At 39.5% G+C, this 21,116-nt stretch overlaps 1 protein-coding gene across 4 annotated transcripts in view; it reads left to right on the top strand.

Moving 5' to 3' along the window:
- rnf10 (ring finger protein 10) overlaps nt 1-21,116 on the top strand; it is a 32,348-nt gene that overhangs the window by 3,953 nt on the left and 7,279 nt on the right. For 2 of the 4 annotated variants that reach the window (XM_080208453.1, XM_080208452.1), the window contains exons 2-13: nt 3,132-3,322; nt 5,807-6,015; nt 6,616-6,706; nt 7,880-8,064; nt 11,366-11,499; nt 14,317-14,477; nt 15,038-15,178; nt 15,861-16,095; nt 16,841-16,974; nt 19,212-19,329; nt 19,419-19,520; nt 19,620-19,790. In XM_080208453.1, the coding sequence (XP_080064579.1) occupies nt 3,132-3,322; nt 5,807-6,015; nt 6,616-6,706; nt 7,880-8,064; nt 11,366-11,499; nt 14,317-14,477; nt 15,038-15,178; nt 15,861-16,095; nt 16,841-16,974; nt 19,212-19,329; nt 19,419-19,520; nt 19,620-19,790 (1,872 nt within the window). Of the gene's footprint in view, nt 1-3,131; nt 3,323-5,806; nt 6,016-6,615; nt 6,707-7,879; nt 8,065-11,365; nt 11,500-14,313; nt 14,478-15,037; nt 15,179-15,860; nt 16,096-16,840; nt 16,975-19,211; nt 19,330-19,418; nt 19,521-19,619; nt 19,791-21,116 lie in introns of all 4 variants that reach the window. The other 2 variants (XM_080208451.1, XM_080208450.1) reach the window with 1 other exon arrangement.

Genomic DNA, 21,116 nt, shown 5'->3' with positions numbered 1-21,116 from the left:
TGCGATCAAATATTGGGAAGAGTGAAACCTTTATTTTTGGCACCTTTCCAAGCCTGCTACCTAGCTGCTGACAGCATCTCGCTCCCTGGCAGCAGTCTGAGATTAAGCCAATCTGTTCACTACCTTGGTCACAATTAATCCTGAGTTGAACTTGTGATCTTTTATTTATGCCATCACTAATATACTTTTTCCTGTAAACTTGAGTATTCCAACACTTTTGGCTGATCTCTGAAATTCTGCCCTCTAAGCTTGTGGTCACTAACTCTCTGCTCATGACTTAGTTTGCAGCAATCCATTCCCCTCTTGGCACTGTGCTTGCTTAACCTGAACTTGCTCTGGGTGAAGAAGTATTTTGATTTTAAGTTCCTCCCATTTTTGAATCCCTCATTAACCTTGCTCAATAATCCCCTACAATCTTCTGAGACATCTATCCTCTAATTCGGGTCTCTTGCGCATCCCAATTGTAATTGCCTTTCCATTGGTGGCTGTGCCATCAGTTGCCTTAGTGCCAAGCTCTAATTTTCCTCCCTTTACACCTCTGCCTCAACTTCGGTTTCTTCCTTAAAATCTATATCTTTGACCAAGCTTTTGGTCATCTGACCTAATGTCTTCTGATGTGACTCAGTGTTATTTTGTTTATAATGCTGCTGCAAAGCATTTTGAGATATTGGATTACATTAATGGTGCTATGTAAATAGTTTTGTTTGAACTTGTTTGTGTGCTGCAGGTTGTGCATATTTCTGCTTGCACCATGTTCCAACACGCGTTGAAATGATTTGAGAAGTGTTGGAGTGATAAGAATTAGTTAAGAGTGCTTTTGCGTGATCAGAGCAGGTGAATATCAATAATGCATTGTCAGAAAACTAAATATGTTGGGTAATGGCTTGTTTTCTAAATCCTCCTTTATTTCAGTTGGTTGACGTTGGGTTTTGTTACCCTTGTTCATTTGGATTTGTCAATACAAGGCTGTTACAGGTTTGAATCCTTCAGGGACTTTTCACTTGAGGAGAAACACCATTCTTCAAGTGCAACATTGCAAAGGGGAAGAGAAAAAGCAGGTGGACTTGAATTTTGTTTAACCCAGTCCTCAAATTTCAATATTACATCAACATTTTGTATGGACTCTTCTCCATTCTTTTCTGCTGGTGTTAAAATTAGCAACTTTTTTTCAAGCTAACAGTTAAATTGCATGATGCCGATTTCTTGTTCACTTTTTATTCTCCACCTGTTGCAACTCATTGATATTAATACTGATATTCTTGGGTTTGGGTGTGACCCACTTCTGTTTTGGTACATTTCGGTTGACCTGATAATTGGAGATGTAGATGAAAGGATGTTGGATTAATCTGGTGCTTTCCAGATGCTGGAAAAGAGTTGATGTGAGCTCCAGGTAATATTTTGACCATTTCCTTTGAGAGGTGAATATTTTTTAGTTTTAAGCACTCAAATTACAAAGGAATCTGGTTCATGGAATCTTCAACACAGTAGCTGTCAAATCTTTGTCTACCTAATACTGCTTCTCAATGCAGTATAAGGCATTGAATTTGTGAATATCATTGACACACAGAACCTGTTAACTTTTGGAGCCGTGTTAATGAGAATGACAGTAAATGGAGTTTGAGAAGCTTATTTGAGTGCTGTTATACTGGAGCTCCTCTTGGTGAAAATTTCATGTTGTGCTAAACTCATTTAAATTGTCAGGAATTAAAAGTGTAAATGTATTCCATATTGCAGCTGAAGGACAGACCAGTGTATGCTATTTAAGCCCCTTAACTTGTTTGGCCATTTGATGACATGGCTGGTTTGCAGCCCAACTCTACACTTGCATTTGCTCTATATCCATTATACTTAGCCTACTGAAAGGCTGTCAGTCTTTAAGATTAGCAACTGATCTGTCATCATCTGCACTTGCCCTTGAGTTCTAAAAGCTTACTACCCTTTGTGTCTTGTGTTACAGAATTTCACTCCTTAAGACACCTATCTCTAAATTTTGAATGTCCCCTAAAACTATACTCCTTAACTAGCATGGATAGGGTAGATTGGGACAAAATACCAGTTCTGCTAAATATATTAAACTTCAATAAAATCACTGAAATGTCCAGTTTGCAGGGAATTCCACTTTATGCAATCATTTGTTGTAACTTGAGCATTGAGTCCAGATATTCTACTAAAACTATGCTGTATGTCTGCTGAGGCCTACAGTTCAAAGTATAGTGAACAACAACTTTCCTTTCTAATAAAGAACCTAAATACATCATTAAAACCTTCAAATAGAATGATTCAATACTCCACTACTCTTTTGTAATTGTTTTAATGGCTTCTTATTTCTAGTAGAGGAGTTGAAAGAGGTCAATGGCTTTTATTTTGATATTTGCCAATCTGATGCATTACTGCTCCTTGTACCTTAATGGACCATCTGCAAGCATTAATTAAATTTGCCCTTGATGTCTGCCAGGTCACTGAAGGAATCCCTGCTTTACATCTGAATTTACATAGATACTGGAGTTGTTCTACGTCAAATTTATTTTGATTATGGAAAGAAGCATCTTGTGGAATCTAAATTGAACGTGATTAAAATGTAGAATTATTTGCAGATTGCGAATTTACCTGCAAGAGTAACTATTTTAATATTTTCATCATAATGAAGTTGAGATTTAAGCATCTAACATTCATAGAATGATAGAATCCCTAAAATGCAGGAGACCATTCAGCCCATTGGGTCTGCATCAATTCTTAAAGCATCCAGCTCCCCCCACTGCCTGTAACCCCACACGTTTAAGATGGCTAATCTATCTAACCCAGACATCTTGGGACACTTTAGAGGTAATTTAGCATGTCCAATCCACATAACCTGCACATTCCCAGACTATGGGAGGAAACCAGAGCATCCTCAGGGAACCCACATAGATATGGGGAGAACATACAAATGCCACACAGTCACCCAAAGCCAGAATTGAACCCAGGTTCCTGGAGCTGAGGCAGCAGTGCTAACCAATCTGCTGTCTCTGGCAGTTGGTGACATTTGTTTGTACTAATTCCTCTTCAGCAGCGTGCTTAGTATTATTCTGGGAAAGTTGACGTTCTATTTGTGTGGACTAAAAATTAATATATCTTTAAACACATTTCTGCAGATGGTAAAGGTGGAACTGGATCAAGACGTTACAACAGGAAACGAGACCCAACTTTTCCCAAAAACGAAAATGTACCTAACCAGACGCGCCGCACCAATCCACAGAAAAGCAAAGCTTTTGACAAGAGACCCCCTGCACGTGGTGGCAACAAATCCTTTAGCACTTTTGGTAATGGTGGTAGACGGGAAGAGGTGAGTGACTATTTTACAGTAATGTTTTAATGGATGTATGTTGCAGTTTGAGGACTTATTGATCATTGATTTGAAGAGAAAAGATTAACATGTGAAATCTTAAATACATGGTGCAGCTTGAGTTGTGTCTTGGAATGTATACCATGCATGTTCAAACCTGAAGAGTTTGTCCCTCAACAGTTGAACTGACAGATGTCTGGCCATCAGTTTTGTAGAGGTGGCAAGGTTCTGGGCCTGATCTGTGTGCTGAAATAGCCATTTTCAATAAAAGTATCATCTTAATGCCTGAACTTGGATCAGAAGAATTTGATGCATTTATCTAATGTAGTGACTTCAGTTGTATGGTGCAAAGATGAAATTATTCAAGCTCTGCTGTGATAACCCAGTGTCAAATACCCTGTTATACTGTTTATGAATAACTACTTTGTAGATCACTTAGCCTACCTAGAATCTTCCACCATTCAATGAGATCATGGCTGATCTGAGACTCAACTCCATATACCTACTTACGCCCTGTATATAACAATTAGTTTGGCCTCAGTTGCTGTTTGTGGAAGAGTGTTCTGAACTTGCATTACTTTGGTGTGTAGAAGTATTTCCTTCCTGGGAGAAATGTTAGACTCCCCAGCCAGTGGAAATAGGATATATAGAGAAAAAGTATCTACCCTGTCTGTCCCCATTAAATCCTGATAACATCAAATCACCCCATTAAACCTCAATACCAGCAAATACAGCCTGAGTTTGTGATTCTCATTGAATGGTATCTTGCCTCCAAGGGTTAAACTATCATTCTGGTAAGTCTTAGCTGCGTTTCCCCCCAAGGTTAATTTATGCACCTTAAGATGTTATGCTCAGGACTCCTGACAACACTCCAGGTATTTCTAGCTAAGACTTTTGCTCCTTGTGTTCTGGTCCCTTTAAAGACCAGCTTTCCATTAGCCTTGTTTGATTATTTTTTGTACTTGTATGTGACATTTATTTGCCACAGTTCTGTTAATTCAATTAGCCTGTCAATGTCTCCTTGATTTTATGCTTCTATCTGCACAGCTTACTATGCCATATATAGTTGTCATTGGCAAATTTGAATATGCAGCTTTCTAAGCTATTGAAGAATGGTGAATGCTTAAGCTCCTAACATCAGTTCTTGCAGGATGCCACTAGTCACGTTTTGCCAATTTCCCTACCTCTTCCCCATATTTCTGCACATTGTTTCTGTTCAAGTATTCATCTAATGCTCTCTTGATTTCCTTGGTTTTAATCTGCCTCATTCACATTTCTAGGCAGCATATTCCAGACCTGAATCGCTCATTAAGCGAAAGTTTTTCTCATCACATTTTCTACTTTCGCAAATCACTTTAAATCTGTGCCCCTCTTTTCTGATCCATTTACTAATGGGAACAGTTTCTCTCTCCACGATTTTGAATGCCTCTTAATCAAAATTCATCTTAGCCACTTTGTCTGAGAACAGTCCCAATCTCTTCCAACCTCTCAACTAAAGTTTCTCAACCCTGGCACCATTCTTGTAAATGTCTCCTGGATCCCCTTCAATGTATTCACACCCTTTCTATTGTGTGGTGTGCAAAACTGCACATTACTCCAGCTCAGCTGAGATCTAATGTCTTGTGTAAGTACAGCATAACATCCTTGTTTTGTACTCTATGCCCCTATTAATAAAGCCAGATAGCATATGCTTTAACTGCTCTTGTCATCAGTCCTGCCACCTTAAATGATCTATAACATTCACCCTGGCCTCTATCCATGGACGTTACCCTGTCCACTACTTTACGAAAAAGAATGCAATCATGTTTGTAAGCTTATCCTTTTACAGCAGGATATTTTGGTCTGCAGAACAATTTCTGTTGAGTTACAGATTATCATTAGATGTTAGTTGCAACATAACTGGTCTATAATTCTCTGATGTAGAATTTTCCAATCCAAGAGAATGGTTCCAGAATTTGGAAAACCTTGACAGAATATGCATGTTCACACCTACTCCCTTCAAAACAGAGATACAAGCTATCTGGTGATCCTGGGGTTTTGTTGCTCGAGTGTCGTAATTTTTCTTTTTGTTACATTATTCTTGGAGCTTCTCTTATCTGTATTTATTTCCTTGGCATTTTTGATGTGCTAAACTCTTCCTCTGTTGTAAATATTGATGCAAAGTAATTATTTAACATGTACCATTTCCCTAGTTTGCATTGACCAGATTACAGTTATCTTAGCATTTCTCCTCACCAACCCATTTCCTAATATATTGATAGAGCTTTTTAATATACTCAACAGATTTTTTTGTTCTTTCTGTAGCTCTTATCTGTTTTGGTACTTTGAGATACTTGAAGGTCTGCCATGCATGGAACTGATGTAGAAATGAGTCCAGATCTTTGTAAGAATATGGGGAGGGAGATGGTATAAAGACAATATACTGGGATGTCCTATTGAATCATGAATTGCAACATAAAATAAAACTCTTCTGTCTGTTTACAGGTAGCAGAGGTGCAGAGGGCAGAGTTCAGTCCTGCCCAATTTGCTGGTCCCAAGAAGATAAACTTAAACCACTTGTTAAACTTTACATTTGAACCTCGTGGACAGTCAGGCTCACATTATGATGGCAATTGCCATGGAGGCTGGGGAAGAAGAAACAAATGGGGGCATAAACATAAGCCTTTCAACAAAGAGCAGTTTTTGCAGGCCAAGTAAGTAAAAGAAACAACATGAATCCAGTGATCTGGGTTCTTGATGCTTAAGTGTCTGAATCACCCTAGGTCCAATTTGGCAGGACATAATCAACAGTAGAACTTATCGCACACTACTAAATGGCTGTGACACCAGTGAGATTTCTTTGCTGCACCAGCTGCCTTTCTTTTGAGTGAAAAGTGTTATTGAATATTCATTAGAAAAGTGCTTCCCATCTATTGAGGTGGGGGACAGAGGAGCATGAAGTTTATATTTTCTAGATATAGTTTTCTCAAATTCCAATTCATGAGGGAGAATTTGAAATGGCTTAGTTTTTACCCTATTTGTGGTAAATGGGGTAAATTTGAAATTTGTTCCCAAGGGCCCAGCTGTTTGTTGCTTTCTGTAGATAGCTGCTGTAAAATGCATATGACTTATTTCACCATCTTCTCAAAACAAATATGTTACTGTGCACTGCTAAAATTAGTGATCCTGCACCAAATAGTTTTGAGATGAGGACTAAAGTAATAGGAGTAGAATCAAAAACTCTTGAGGAGCTGTCTGTAAAGGCTGATTTAAGCTTCATGTTTTAAGTGACTAATGTTAATGTTCTTTTCAAGCTGTCAGTTTGTGGTCTCAGAAGAGCAAGACTACAGCATTCACTTTGCTGACCCAGATACATTGGTGAACTGGGACTTTGTACAGCAGGTGGTGAGTATTGTATATGTGTAGTTAGGATGTAGTTTGGCTTTACTAATGATAGTGAATTGGAGAGCAGAAAACACAACAGGCTTGGAAAAAAAAATGATTTTGGAGGGTTTAAGATACTTTTTGCAAGCTTTTCAATTTGCTGTTCTCTGCAGATATATTCCAGTATCCATAAGCCAGAAATTTCTGCCTCCACAAAGAACTTTAAGCCTTAGGATTTGTATCATATTTGCCATTGTAACCAGCACTCTAGTTGCTGAAAATATCAATGCATCATAGTTAATTAGATGCTTTTAATTGCAGTTGTGTTAGTGATACTTCACACTGCCTTGCATATCTGTTGTTCTCTCCCTTTACATTATTTGTCTTGTACTCCAATTTGAATCAATTGCTTGAGACTAGGTTAACAAGCAGGTTGTACACCGTTTCAAAGTGCATGTTTGAAGCTAGGAAATTGATTGAATTTCATTGACGACAGCAGATTAGATTTATCAGATGGATTGGTTCTTTGAAGGCAGTAAGAGTTAATTGGATCTGGAACCTAATGTACAGAAGTTGAGAAGCCTTTGAGGTAGGTTAAGTAGCAACATCATTGTTCTTAGGAAATAAACTGGGATAAATAGCAAAGATTCTAGATAGTTAGAAACAATTAAAAATGATAGCTGATTATTTCTATGGATTCAAAACTGAAATAGTATTAAACTTGTTAGAACCTGTGCATAGCTCTAAACTCCATACTACAAAAAAAATCATAGCACTGGAGATGGTATAAACAGGATTAAGACAAAGGTACCAGAACTTAGCAAGTACAGCTATTGGAAAAGATTAAACAGGTTGGGGCTTTATAAACTGAAAATTGTGAATGGGTCAGACAGGGATAGATGCAGAGAGAATGCTTCCACTTCGGGAAGAATACAAAACCAGTGACCAAATAGGGAGGCGAGAAGTTTCTTTATTTGGTGGTTTGAATGTGATGTGGAACTTGCTATCACAGGAAGTGATTGAGGCAAATGGATGCTTCAAAGTGAAATGAAGTAATGTCAGAGAAAAGGGAGTACAAGATGTACTGAAGAATACAAGATATGCTTTCTGATACTACTTGGTACTGTTTCTTTATAGGATCAAAATTGGTCTTTTCTGAATAAGATTACTAAAGTGTGTGTCTTTATTTTCCAGCGCATTTGTAGTCATGAAGTTCCTTCGTGTCCAATCTGCTTGTATCCTCCCTCTGCTGCAAAGATAACTCGCTGTGGACACATCTACTGTTGGGCTTGTATTCTCCACTATCTCTCTCTCAGTGAGAAAACATGGGGGAAATGCCCTATCTGTTATGAGGCTGTACATAAAAAAGATCTCAAGAGGTGAGAATGAGAACTATTTTTAGACAATATAATTGTCTTCTGTTTGCACATAGTCTTGCATTTGGAAGATGAGTCATGTGTAATTGTACTAATTTGTCAAAATAATATTTCTTAGAATTGTAATTTTTGTGTAATGCTAACATGTAATTTTAAGTCTTAAGAATTTGCCTTATTAGAATGACTGTAGTTTAGTATAATGTTAAATGAACTGATTATCATACTTGGATGTGATTTTCTTCCCTCCAGCATTATAAGAACATAAGAAATAGAAGCAGGAGTAGGCCATCTAGCCCTTCGAGCCTGCCCTGCCATTCAATAAGATCATGGCTGATCTGAAGTGGATCAGTTCCACTTTCTGCTTTCTCCCCATAACCCTTAATTCCCTTGCCTAACAAAAACATATCTACCCATGTTTTAAATATATTTAGCGAGGTAGCCTCCACCACTTCAACAGGCAGAGAATTCCAGAGATTCACCACCCTTTGAGTGAAGAAGTTCCTCCTCAACTCCGTTCTAAACTGCTCCCCCCCGCCCCATCTTGAAGTTGTGCCCTCTAGCCCTGTTGTCCTTTCTGAGCAGGAAGAATCTCTCTACCTCTACCTATCCATCCCTTTCATTATCTTATACATCTCCATAAGATCTCTCTCTCTCTCTTTCCACCCCCCCCCCAATCCTTCTAAACTCTAACAAGTACAGACCCCGTCTATTTAGTCTCTCTTCATAATCCGACCTCCTCATCTCCGGTATCAGCCTACTGAACCTCCTCTGCACTCCCTCCAAGGCCAAAATATCCTTGCGCAAGTGCGGCGACCAAAACTGCGCACAGTACTCCAGCTGCGGCCTCACCAGTACCCTGTACAGTTGCAGCAAGACCTCCTGCTTTTATATTCTATCCCCCTTGCTATAAAGGCCAGCATCCCATTCGCCTTTTTGCTCACCTGCTGCACCTGCAGACTGGGTTTTTGTGACTCATGCACAAGGACCCCCAGGTCCCTCTGCACCGTAGCATGCTGCAGCTTTTCACCCTTTAAATAGTAATCCCTCCTACTATTATTCCTGCCAAAGTGGATAACCTCACACTTGCTAATGTTATACTCCATCTGTCAGGTCCTCACCCACTCGCTCAGCCTATCTAGATCCCTCTGCAGACTTTCCATACCCTCTGCACAATTTGCTTTTCCACTCATGTTCGTGTCATCAGCAAATTTCGTCACCCTACACTCAACCCCCTCCTCCAGATCATCTATATAAATAGTAAATAGCTGAGGCCCCAGCACTGATCCCTGCGGCACTCCACTAATTACCAACCGCCAATCAGAATAGCACCTATTGATACCAACTCTCTGCCTCTTATTAGACAACCAATCCTCTATCCACACTAACACCTTAGCCCCAACTCCATGCCCCCTAACCTTTTGAAGCAACCTTTTGTGCGGCACCTTATCAAATGCCTTTTGAAAATCGAGAAACACCACATCCTCCAGTTCCCCTCTGTCTACCGCACTAGTCACATCCTCATAGAATTCCAATAAATTTGTCAAACACGACTTCCCCTTAACGAATCTGTGCTGCATCTGCACTATCAAACAATTCTTCTCTAGGTGCCTCGCTATTCTTCGATGGACTTGAGCATTTTTCCAACAACAGATGTTAAACTAGCTGGCCTATAAGTCCCTGAAAAGATTATGAAAAGATAATATTGTGCTGAGATGCTAATTGGCAGTTGTATTAAAGAGCAGATGGGAATTTACTTTGTTAGAGGTATATAGATTTGAAATTCTAACTCCATTGCCCAATAGAATTAGTGGATAATTTTAATAGATTGCTGTAATCTTGTAAAATGTGGTGCAATTTGAAGAGGTTATTTGCATGTTTTGTGCACGAGTCATAGAACATTACAGTGTGCTTTGATTAAACACCTTGAGCATGCAAGGGCTTATTTATATCTGCAAATTGATATTGAGTGGGGAGACAGTGAATAAGGACCATGCATGAAGCAATTTTTAGTGTAGCAGACTGCATTGAAACTGGTTGTAATCTCTAGTTCATCTCATGCTATTATGCATAACAATACTGAGTTGATGAATCATGCTGTTAATAAGCAGTGTGCTAATCTGTGGCCCATAGTGCCAGAGTCATACCATTGGATTGTAATCTCTCTTTACACCATGAGGTTGATTTGTGTGGTGGTGGAAAGCTGTTTCTGTGCATCTTCCACATCTGCCCTGTTAAAAATATAATTGAAAAATCACAACTTTATCATTGCCATACCTGTCCCAAGGGCCAGGTAGGTACAGCATTAATCACCAAGTTCACAAACATTCAGAATGTAGTTTGTTTCACCAAGTAGAATTTTAATTGATTTACTACTGCCTCTTGCTTTCAGTACCCCAGTGGAGTGTTTTCTTCTGTGATGGGGGATCTTGTATTCAGATTGTGTAATACAAAAGTTTTGAAAGCATCCCTGTTTGGTGTCAAAGGGCCAGTCTTCTGCACTATTCAACACTTGTTACTTGACAGGCTGCTCAGATATTGTTTTTCTTAGTTGCCAGGATATGCAGGATGCTGCCTTTGTAGTTCCACTTCAGGCCTTGGTCTGAAGTGGAACACGGCCAAAAAGGTTGATTTTATCAGCCTGTAAATCCTTCCAGTGTGCCTGATGGCAGGTGCTGAGAATGTTCGTGGTCAGCCATATTTCAGTAGGGATGGCAAACTACTGCAGTATTTTGTCCAGCATAATCATGGATTAATTTGAAGTTCATGGTCATCCTCATAGAACATGGTGCCTGAAGAGAGTGTGCCTGTATATAGAAGCTTAAGCAGCAGCTGACCTACTGTACTGTCCATCTGAGATTGCTTTGCCTTTAACTCATCTTTCCTAGCTTCACCAAAACATTGGTGCCTTGAATATTTATTCTAGCACTGACCAATAATTTATAATAAACAACAATTTCTTCAATATATTTTCCTTTTCAGAATTTCTTGTTTAGGGTGATTCTCAATTAATTTTTTTATCCCCTTTGTCGTTTGGTTTTAGGTTTCATCACAGTTCATTAAGGCAGTACTTGCAAATGTCTGGCTACCCAGTTAACTATGCAGCTGTAAGAGTGCCAGGGCTGTTGTATTACTGAGGCCTGCCTTCTGCTCTGCATCTCATTTTGACAAGAGCTAACCTCAGGATGCTGTAATACTAAAATTGTGGATGTGAGCCTGTCTACTTGGCACTACAATAAGATCCCTGTAAATGGGAAAGTTGAAACCCTTTGTTCATCATGGAGTTTAACCAGTGTTGCTTTTTCAGTGTTGTTGCCATGGAAACCCATCAGTACAGCGTGGAGGATATGATCACCATGCAGTTGATGCGTAGGGAGAAGGGTGTCTTGATGGCTTTACCCAAATCCATGTGGGCTAAAGTTGAACCAATTTACTTGGGAGGTGAGTGGAAACACTGCTTCATTTGGCTCATTTTTCCAAAGAGTGCTGATTTTAACAGTATATATTGCACAGTAAGACAGTCCAGGTTGCATACAGAATTGGTGGTTGGGAAGGAGCAAAAATGCTTTGTTTTGTGCAACCTTGACCGTAAACATGCGACAAATAGCATGTAGAGCTGTACAAACTACCACTTGACTAAATGTTGAAATAACTTTCTTTCTAAAATATTACAATGCCTACATAATTTTGTAGTGTCTGGATGGTGACAAGGCAGAAATAAATGCCAGTTTTTTATTGCTATTACCAGAACTATTCTATAGTTCCCAAGTGAATCCAAAGCAAAAAATGCTTCGTCTGAAGTATTTTCTGGGCTAGTTGACCTATTTTTGTACTAGAAAAGGATATTTTAAATCAGTGTTATACCATAGGTTTGTGATTATGCTTTTGATGTACTTCATTAAGTATATCAGAAGTATACTAACTTGCTTGGTTCCTACAGTGAAACCTCATATTTATCTAGCATTTTGGTGATAGAGAGACAAGTGGAAGTTGTGACTACTTTTGTGTGCTATTTCTAATCATGTGATTTGATCTTGTTGCACTGTTGATATTGTCCAACATTATTCCTGTAGAATTACAAAATGATATTGAATTCTCATGGTAACTTGGTTTTATAATACAGAGGCCCTTTGGCCCATGTCTGCACCAGCCACCAAACACCTATCTATTCTAATCCCATTTTCCACTGTCTGGTCTGTAACCTTGTATGCTATGGCATTTCAAATGTTCGTCTTAAATGCTACTTTAAATGTTGAGGCTTCCTGCTTCAAGCAGCGTGTTCCAAGTTTCTACCACCCTCTAACATAATTTCAGTGCAGTAAGTTATGTGCACTTTCAAGCCCGATTCTTGCCTGTTTTGCCCTGTTGCCTTATGATGGGGAATGTCCTTTGCAGTTGAAAATAGTGGAAAAATGTTGCTGCCTTGCCCAATGATCAAACCAGTGAGCAGTCAAGCTTCTACCATTTCTGAAACATGTTTGGATGTAGCTGTCGTCAATTTGCTACTGAGATGATTAACTTGATTGAATTGTTTAGGGAAGTAATAGGGAGGGTTGAATGATGCTGGTGCTTTTTTTGTAGCCAGCATGGATTTTAGCAAGGCTTTTGGGAATCCCACATGGCATGATTGTCAGAAAATAGAAGCTTGTGGGATCTGAGGGAAGTGTCAGATTGGGTCTGGAATTAGCTTACTGGCAGGAAGCAAAGGGCTATCATTGATTATGTATTTTTGACTGAGTCTGATCCTGGTGTGCTCTTGGCAGATGCCTTGCTGTTTGTGGTATTATCAGTGATTTAGATTTCAGTGCAGAGGGCATGATTAAGAAATTTGCCAAGCACTGACCATCTCCAGCAAGATCTAACAATTGCCCCTTGGTATTCAATGGTATTATCACCACTGAATCCCCCCTAACAACATTCTGGGGATTACAATTTACCTAAACTGACCAGCTATTTAAATACTGCAACTGTCAGTGCAGGTCAAAGGCTAGGAATCCTGTAGCAAGTAACTCAATACCTGATTCCCCGGATCCTGAGCACCATCTACGTGGCACAAGTCAGGAGTATGATGGAATACTCTGTCCTTATCTGGATAAGTGTAGTTCTAACAACACTGAAGGAGCTCAACATAATCCAGGACAAAGCAACCGGCTTGATTGCTAACCCTTCCACAGACATTCACTCCCTCCCTCCACCACTGATGCAGTGGCAAGTGTGTATTACTACAAGATTCACTGCAGAAACTCGCTGTTATTTCTTTACAGCACCTTCCAAATCCTCAACTGCACCATTTAGAAGGATAAGGGCAGCAGATTCATGGGAACACCATCTGGAAGTTCCCCACCAAGCCCACACTATTCTGATCAGGACATGTATTGCCTTTCTTTCACTGTCACAATCAAAATCCAGGAATTGCCTGACAGTTCTGTGGGTGTACCATGTGAACGGCAGCAAGTTAAGAAGGCAACTCATCCAAATGCTGGCCTAGCCAGTGATGCGCACTTCCCAAAATAAACATCTTTAAAAAACTATTTAAACTGAAGATATCTTATGGGGCACATTTCTACTCACCACATTATTGAAAGAATGTAATTGCACAGGAGAGAGTAACAAGAGTTTTAAGAGAATGTTGCCAAGAATGTGGAGAATTTTAACTAAGTGGTAAGATTGGGTAGACTGAGATTGCCTTTTGAACAGGAGGATGAGGGGAAATTTAACTTGTGAATTGAGGGGGGGGCTAGATAGTGAATAGGAAAACTCTATTTCTGTTAGTGGTGTCAATATTAGAATGGATGAAAAGTTTCTTTTCACTCAGCTGGTGGGGTGTGCAACACTGTTTCAACGGGTGGTAGAGGCAGAAGCCCTCATTGTTTTGTTGTTAATTTCGATGTATGCTTTAAGTGCTGTAACTAAAGGTCAGTGGATCAAGTGCTGGAATTTGGGATTAGACTAAGTTTGAAATTTTTTTTGCTCAGTGTGAACAGCTGCCTGTTGTGCAGTAAGTTTGCTTTTGTGCTTGAAACCCTGGAGGATGATTCTCATGACTCCATTAGGTGTGCAGGGACTGGCATGTCTGTCCAAATGATCAAAATGGAGGTTCCAATTTGAATAAAGTTAACTAAATGAAGCTGACTTGGGTAAATTTAGTTTTCATTGACCACAGCTGAACTACTAGGATAATGTTTTGTTGTTCACTGAATTAACTTTTTTACTACTCACTGTGTGAACCTTGATGTTTAATTTGAATCTTTTCAGTAGATGAAGAACACAGCCGATACTCAAAGCTGCTTCTGGCTACAACGCAGCAAGTTTTGCAACTTGTAATTGACAAAGAGCGAGCAGCTTTGTTGAAACAGTATGAAGAGGAAAAAGATACACCTGAATCCTGCTTCATTGAAGCAGCAATGCAGGAGCTCAAGGTATGAAAAACTAGCCTTAATGGGCTGTATCTCTATCTGCGTGCATTTGCAGAATATCCCTGAAGGTTATCTTTATGCAGCAATGGGAGCAGTGGCTCTATCGATATCCTGGATTTTTCCCACTAATATTCTTTCTCACTCTCCAAGGTAGAAATCATATTTGAAATGTAGCCACACAAATAATTGTGGTATTTTGTATTTGGCTATTTTATATGCTCTGAACAGTGCTGTTTAAGGCCAAAACAGCCTGTAATTTAGTTTTGATTTTAAACTTCGCTGTTTCTGGCCTTTGCAACAGGGACACAGGAGATTGGTTAATCAAAGATTTTATTGCTTCAGCGCCTTTAGGTTAGGAGTGGGGAAAATTAGTGGTACCTCTCAGCCAGAGGCTTAATTGCTACAGTGTAATGCAAAGATTAAATTTTTGACCTACTAAAACTCCATCTGTGTTAAGTTTGTCCTAATGATAGGAATGTGAATATTCAGTTTGACAAGTTTAGATCTGAAACAGAATTCTGTTTTAGGTTCAAGCTGAACTAATTAGATTTTTAAAATTGCAGAATCGAGAGCAAGACTTATTGGGCTCTGCTCCAGAGAAGGAAGTTACTGGTGCAATGGTTAAACTTGAGGAATTAACCATTGCTGAATCAACCATGGCTGCAGAGAATGAAAAAAATACCACTGTTTGCTGCAAAAACCAAGTTAGTACCAATATTGTGGGCTAATTTTAATTTTGTCCTTTGTCATTCCCCCCAAATGACACCCTGAGGAAATTGAGGCAAAAAGAATTTGAAATAAATAAGTTTGCTGCTGAGGTTGGTGAGTAGAGGGAGTCATGAACATGATTTGATGTAATTTAGGACATAGTTAATAAAATTTTGGATGACTAATTTGCAAAAGGTAGGATAACCAGGAGTATTAGAATATTCAAGATGTAACAGTCATGGATCACTAATTCATTATAGATGAGTTGGGGGTTGGATAACTTATGGAAATAGTTTTGGTAATGGTTGTGGGAAGCTTATCACTGGGTCAGCCATGACAATGTAGTTCTGACACAGTAAGAAGTCTCAACACCACATTAAAGTCTAACCAGTTTATTTGACAGTAAACCCACAAGTTTTTGGAAACACTGTTCATTCATCAGGTGTCACCTGTTCAGTCTTGCGGTTGGCAAGGGGTCAGTGGTCACAGTACTGCCTTAATGGCAGGGACTGATGATGATGACTTTGGTTTTTTTCCAGTATTAAAGGAAACCCTTGCTCATTCAGTACTGACTGGTGGGCAAGCGCTAAGACATCTTTGTGATGTTTAGTAGTGCTAAAAGGTTTAGGAGGATGATGCAAACTCTAATCTGACTTTTATCTGCTTATCTCTGGATAGAATGTATTGGCATATTCGTCTGCATTTGATGAAATTATTGATGAATCTTCAGAGGATACCATTGCTGCAGAATGCCCTGTTTTAGATGAATCAGTCAGTGCCCCTGGATCTGTCAGCAGTTGCAAAGTGGTAGAAGGAGCTTGTGGTAGAAGTGGTTGTGGAGAAGTTGAAAATAGACCTTCAACAGAGGCTGCTAAACCAAGCTCAGAAACAAATTACTACTACTACTACCAAGGTACCTTCTGTTTGGACAATATTAAGTGAATCTTGATGTACATCCTCATTAAATAGCTAAATTAATTAAATTATAGCACAACTGAATCATTAAACTAGTCTAAGATCTGCTGGCTTGTTTCTATAATGTTAACACTTTTGAAACAAAGGGATAAAACTAGTATTGAAATGTAACAAGTTTCTAAACCTAACTCATGAAAAGGTGGCTATCTATGAATTATTGGAAGGGGTTTGATATCAGTGAGGGATCCTTTCATCTGAAATTTGTCTTTATGAAATGTAAAAGTTTGTCCTTGATGTGTCCTCACCATGTTTTGGAATAAACAAAATGGATACCCTAATGTAAATAAAACATTCTGGCTTTATTGTTTCTGCCAGACTAGGGAGGCAATACCCAAGTGGTATTATCGCTAACTATTAATCTGGAAACTCAGTTAATGTTTTGGGGACCTGGGTTCAAATCTCACCATGGCAAATGGTGGAATTTGATTCAATAAAAAATATCTGGAATTGAGAATCTACTGATAACTGAATCCATTGTCGGAAAAACCCATCTGGTTCACTAGTGTCCTTTAGGGAAGGAAATCTGCTGTCCTTGCCTGGTCTGGCCTATGTGATTCCAGAGCCACAGCAACGTGGTTGACTCTCAACTGCCCTCAGGCAACCAGGGATGGGCATGAAATGCTGGCCTGCCAGTGATGCCCATGTCCCATGAATGAATTTAAAAAAGTTCCATTGTTTTTCAGCGGAGGATGGACAATATATGTTTCTGAGCCCAGTTAACGTGCGATGTCTGGTGAAGGAATATGGGAGTCTGGAGAACTGTCCAGAGAAGATCACAGCGGCAGTGGTAGAGATTGTTGGGCATTCAATGACTGAGGTATTTGCATTTATAGATTTGAACACATTGTACTCCTGATGAACATCACCAGAGCATTTCTATCACTTTCTGGAATCTAGTGTTGGGATCCACTGTTGTCAGAGTACAGGCAGCAAAAGGATAATCTTGTGCTTTCCCACTGCATACATTAATTCTTTTGGTTTACGCTGTGCACAATAGCAGCACACATCAACTATCCCATGATTCTTTACTTGGCAGTTTGTGTTGAAATTAAACTTTTTTGAACACCTTGAATTCCGCTTAGAAACTGCTAAGATTACCAGTCCAGCTTGTGATAAAGTAACTAAGGCACCTGCTGCAGTGCTGAAAAGAGCTGGATTCTAGAGATGAAGTCAAAGTTGGCTTCCTTTGACATTGAGGTAACGTATGAGTGTGGCATTAAGGAGCCAGGGGGAATGGGTTGGTGAGGAAGCGCTTGAGCTGAAATCTTTCTAGGGTAAATTGATTGACTTTCTGCAGTGATATCCTGGGGATTAAGAAGTTCCTTGGGGTAGTATCCAAGGCCCAAAGATTTTCTGCTTCATTAATGACTTTCCCTCCCAAGATCCAAAGCACCATCTGAAAGTCAGAAGTAGGAGCAAAGAAAACTATAGCACAGGAAAACAGGCCCTTGGCCCTTCAAGCCTGCACTGATTACTAGCATTTTTAGGACAAACTGCCTTTTCAGCTAGCTTGCTGAGAAATTTGAAACGGAGTACACGTTTCATTGTCTATGACAGTAAGGCATTGCATCCTATCTGAACTAAATGTTTGATTGAATCCTTGTTGCATTTTTACTCTTTCATGGATATCAGTGTTTGTTGGTTGGGCCAGCATTTATCGCCCATTCTTAACTGCCCGTGAACTGACATGTCAACCACATTGCTGGGGATCTGGAGTCACATGTAGGTCAGACCAGGTAAAGACAGCAGATTTCCTTCCATAAAGGACATTAGTGAACCGGATGGATATTTACAACAAATGACTGGTTTCATGATATTCCATTTTTCATCAAATTTCACCATTTGCTTGGTCTCATACCACTATGCTATCACCTAGATAATACAGCTCCAAGAATGAGTTCGACACCACCAATGATCAGCAATAATCTTGACTGACATCCCATACTACACCCATATAGTTTGGTCAAGGCTTCAGCAGTGCCTTAAAACCTGTGACTCCCATCACCTTGAAGCACAAGGGCAACGGGCATGTGGGAATACCACCATTTACATGTTCCATTCCCAACCCTCACTATCCTGATTTTAAAAAAAAATTACACTTCTTTCAATGTCACTGGGTCAAAATCCTGGAACTTTCTCCCTAACTACTGTACCTTCACAGCATAGACTGCAGCAGCTCAAGGTGGTTATCAACCTGAAGGCAAATAAGAATGGGCAATAAATGTTTGCCTTAACAATGACATCCACTTCCTGTCAGTGAATGTTAAAACAAATCTTGCCAATTTCAGCTACTTAGAACATAAACGTTAACTAAACCTGAGAAATTAGTTTTGTAATGCCTGTTGTGATACTTAAATTGGAGTGGCTATTATCTATATCCATATGTAAGGTTGATTTTATTTTCAATCACTTTTTTTAGCAGTATGATCTAAATGATAATTCAAACCCTTCCGAAATTTATTTTCAGATTTCTTACCGATATTAGATATTGAACAAGGTTGGAGTGAGTTGAGGTTCTATCTGTTGTATTTCCAGAATTCAATGAATTTGAATTTAATAGATAAATGGTGTGGCACTGAACCATCCAGATTAATGAAGCCTCAGATTTGAGGACTGGCCCCTCATCCAGGCCCAAGTGGAGGCAGTAGTAATGAAATGGCTGTGTTCTCTCCATCTGTTAGAAATTAATAGAAAACAATCGGAATCAGAGCACTCTGTAGCTCAGGTCGTAAAGATTAGTTGTTTTCAAGCTCCAAATGGTATTGCATGGCTTAGAATCTTCCATCACGCCACTGGGTTAGAAACAAAATGCCTTGCTCTAATATGTACCCTTGCAGCTCTTTTATCTTAGTTCTTTATTCCAGAAGTCTCGAAATAACTTGCTGCTATAGAATTGACTGATCAGGGATTCAGCTTCCTTGCTTGTGGTGCATTTGCCTGTCTAATCAGTACAAGGGGGCCTCCTATTGGGTGTTTGCTATATGTAAATCTAAGTATTGTATGGAAGACTGCTGTATTGAATGTCATTCAATGACATTGTATCTTTGCCCGCAGGATGTACGACACAGACACCGCTATTTGTGCCATCTACCTCTTACCTGCGAGTTTGGTATTTGTGAGTTGGCTCTGAAGCCACCTGTCATCTCTAAGGAAACTTTGGATGTGTTTTCAGGTTTGTTCCTGCTACTTGAATCATAAACTTGTACTGTGTAAGACCTGTGTTTGGTGCTTTGAAGTTTGAGATCATATTTTCCCCTACAGATGATCTGAACAGAAGGAGATGTCTTCGCTTGAAAAAGGCTCGAGATGAACGTCGAAGAGAGCGTAGGATTGAAATGGAAGAAAACAAAAAGCAAGGCAAATGTGAGGCTCTGGTTTTACCTGAGTAACCTTCTCTTTGCTTCAGTTCCAATTGGATTGTGTGGAGTGGCTCTTTAATGCAGTTTCATTATTCTAATTTAGATCCAGAAGTTCACATTGCCCTGGAAAACTTCCAGCAGTTCCCAGCATGTGGCTCTTCTCCAGAGACTGCACCACTTATTGTTTCCCCACACAGTCCTGATGCTGACCCTCTTCCTTCAAGTTGTCTTGCGGTCAACACTACCCTTAGCAGCAGCCCCAATTCTTTGGCAGGTAGAAGCTTTATACTTGCATACTCAGGAGAAAATATTGTTTTCGAAAATTTGTATAGTGCCTTAGTGAATTCCTTAAACTGTTTTACATAATGTCCAGTGTCATGCAGGAAGACATGGTACCAGTTTTGTTTGTAACCAGATTTCTCGTCAAGTAGAATGACCACTTGAAGTATTTTGGTAATTGAGTGAGCAGTGTTGGCCAAGATGCACAACTAATCCATCCCCTACCCTACTTTGTGTTGAGACTTGCCTGAATAGACAGACAAGGTGATCATTGTTCAAGTTCTTGTTGGTACTAATAACAATATGGCACAATCTTAGTACTGCTATAGAAGCTTGGGTTGTGCTTTAATACTGCTCTGCATAAACTTTCCTCAGCAACATTTTTTAATACAATTTGCAAGTGGGTTTTCATGGTTCATATTGTACATGTTTGACTTTGTGGTTATTTGGATGAGCTGGAAATATTCAGGCCAGATAGCATCTGTGGAGAGACTTGCATTTAATTTTTTGACATGAAACATCAACAGCCTTTAAGCAAAGACACGCAGGGGGGAGAAAGCTGAAAAGAAGGCCTGTAACAGAAAAGTAAAATACTACAAGTACTGGAGATCTGAAATCATCAAAAAGACAGGAAATAGCCAGTCTGGCAACAACTGTTGCTTTGGTGGGGGTGGGGAGAGGGAACTGACATAGGATTAATGTTTTATCAGAACTAGGAAAAATTGATGTAATAAGTAAGTGAAAGCGAGGAGAAAAAGCAATAAGGCAGATAGAAAGGCCAGAATGATGAAATGATAAAGGAGGTGATGCAAAGCAAAAGTGGTTGATAATCCAGTGAAGAAACAAGAGATGGGTTCAGAGGAAGTGAAAGCATGAATAGCAGAATCATAACTAATATCTGGTGTCCAGAAGATTTGGGAAGTGGTTAGTCAGTTATAGCACAGAAAAAGCCCTTCAGCCCATTGAGTCTGCACTGACAATTACCATTAAAGGTGCACTAATCCTGTATTTTAGTACCTGTCCTATATCCTTGAATGCTATGGTATTTCAGGTGTTCATCTAAATATTTAAGGGTTGGTTTCCCACCATCCTGTGTGTAAAAGCTTTCTCAAATTCCCTATGAATCTACCTCCTCTCACCCTAAAACTATATCCCCCTTGTGATTGACCCGTCAGCCAAGGATAACCAACAGCTGCTCCCTACGCCCCCTGTCCATTCTCCTCCATAATCTAGATGATCAGAATTTTTTTTTTGTTTAGGGGCATCACTGGCTGGGCCAGCATTTATTGCCCACTCTAATTGCCCTTGAATTGAGTCCATT

The sequence above is a fragment of the Carcharhinus amblyrhynchos genome, chromosome 20, assembly GCF_965287045.1.
Source record: "Carcharhinus amblyrhynchos chromosome 20, sCarAmb.v2.hapA, whole genome shotgun sequence".
NCBI classification, from domain to species: Eukaryota; Metazoa; Chordata; class Chondrichthyes; order Carcharhiniformes; family Carcharhinidae; genus Carcharhinus; species Carcharhinus amblyrhynchos.
This window is presented reverse-complemented; position numbering and strand designations above follow the sequence as displayed.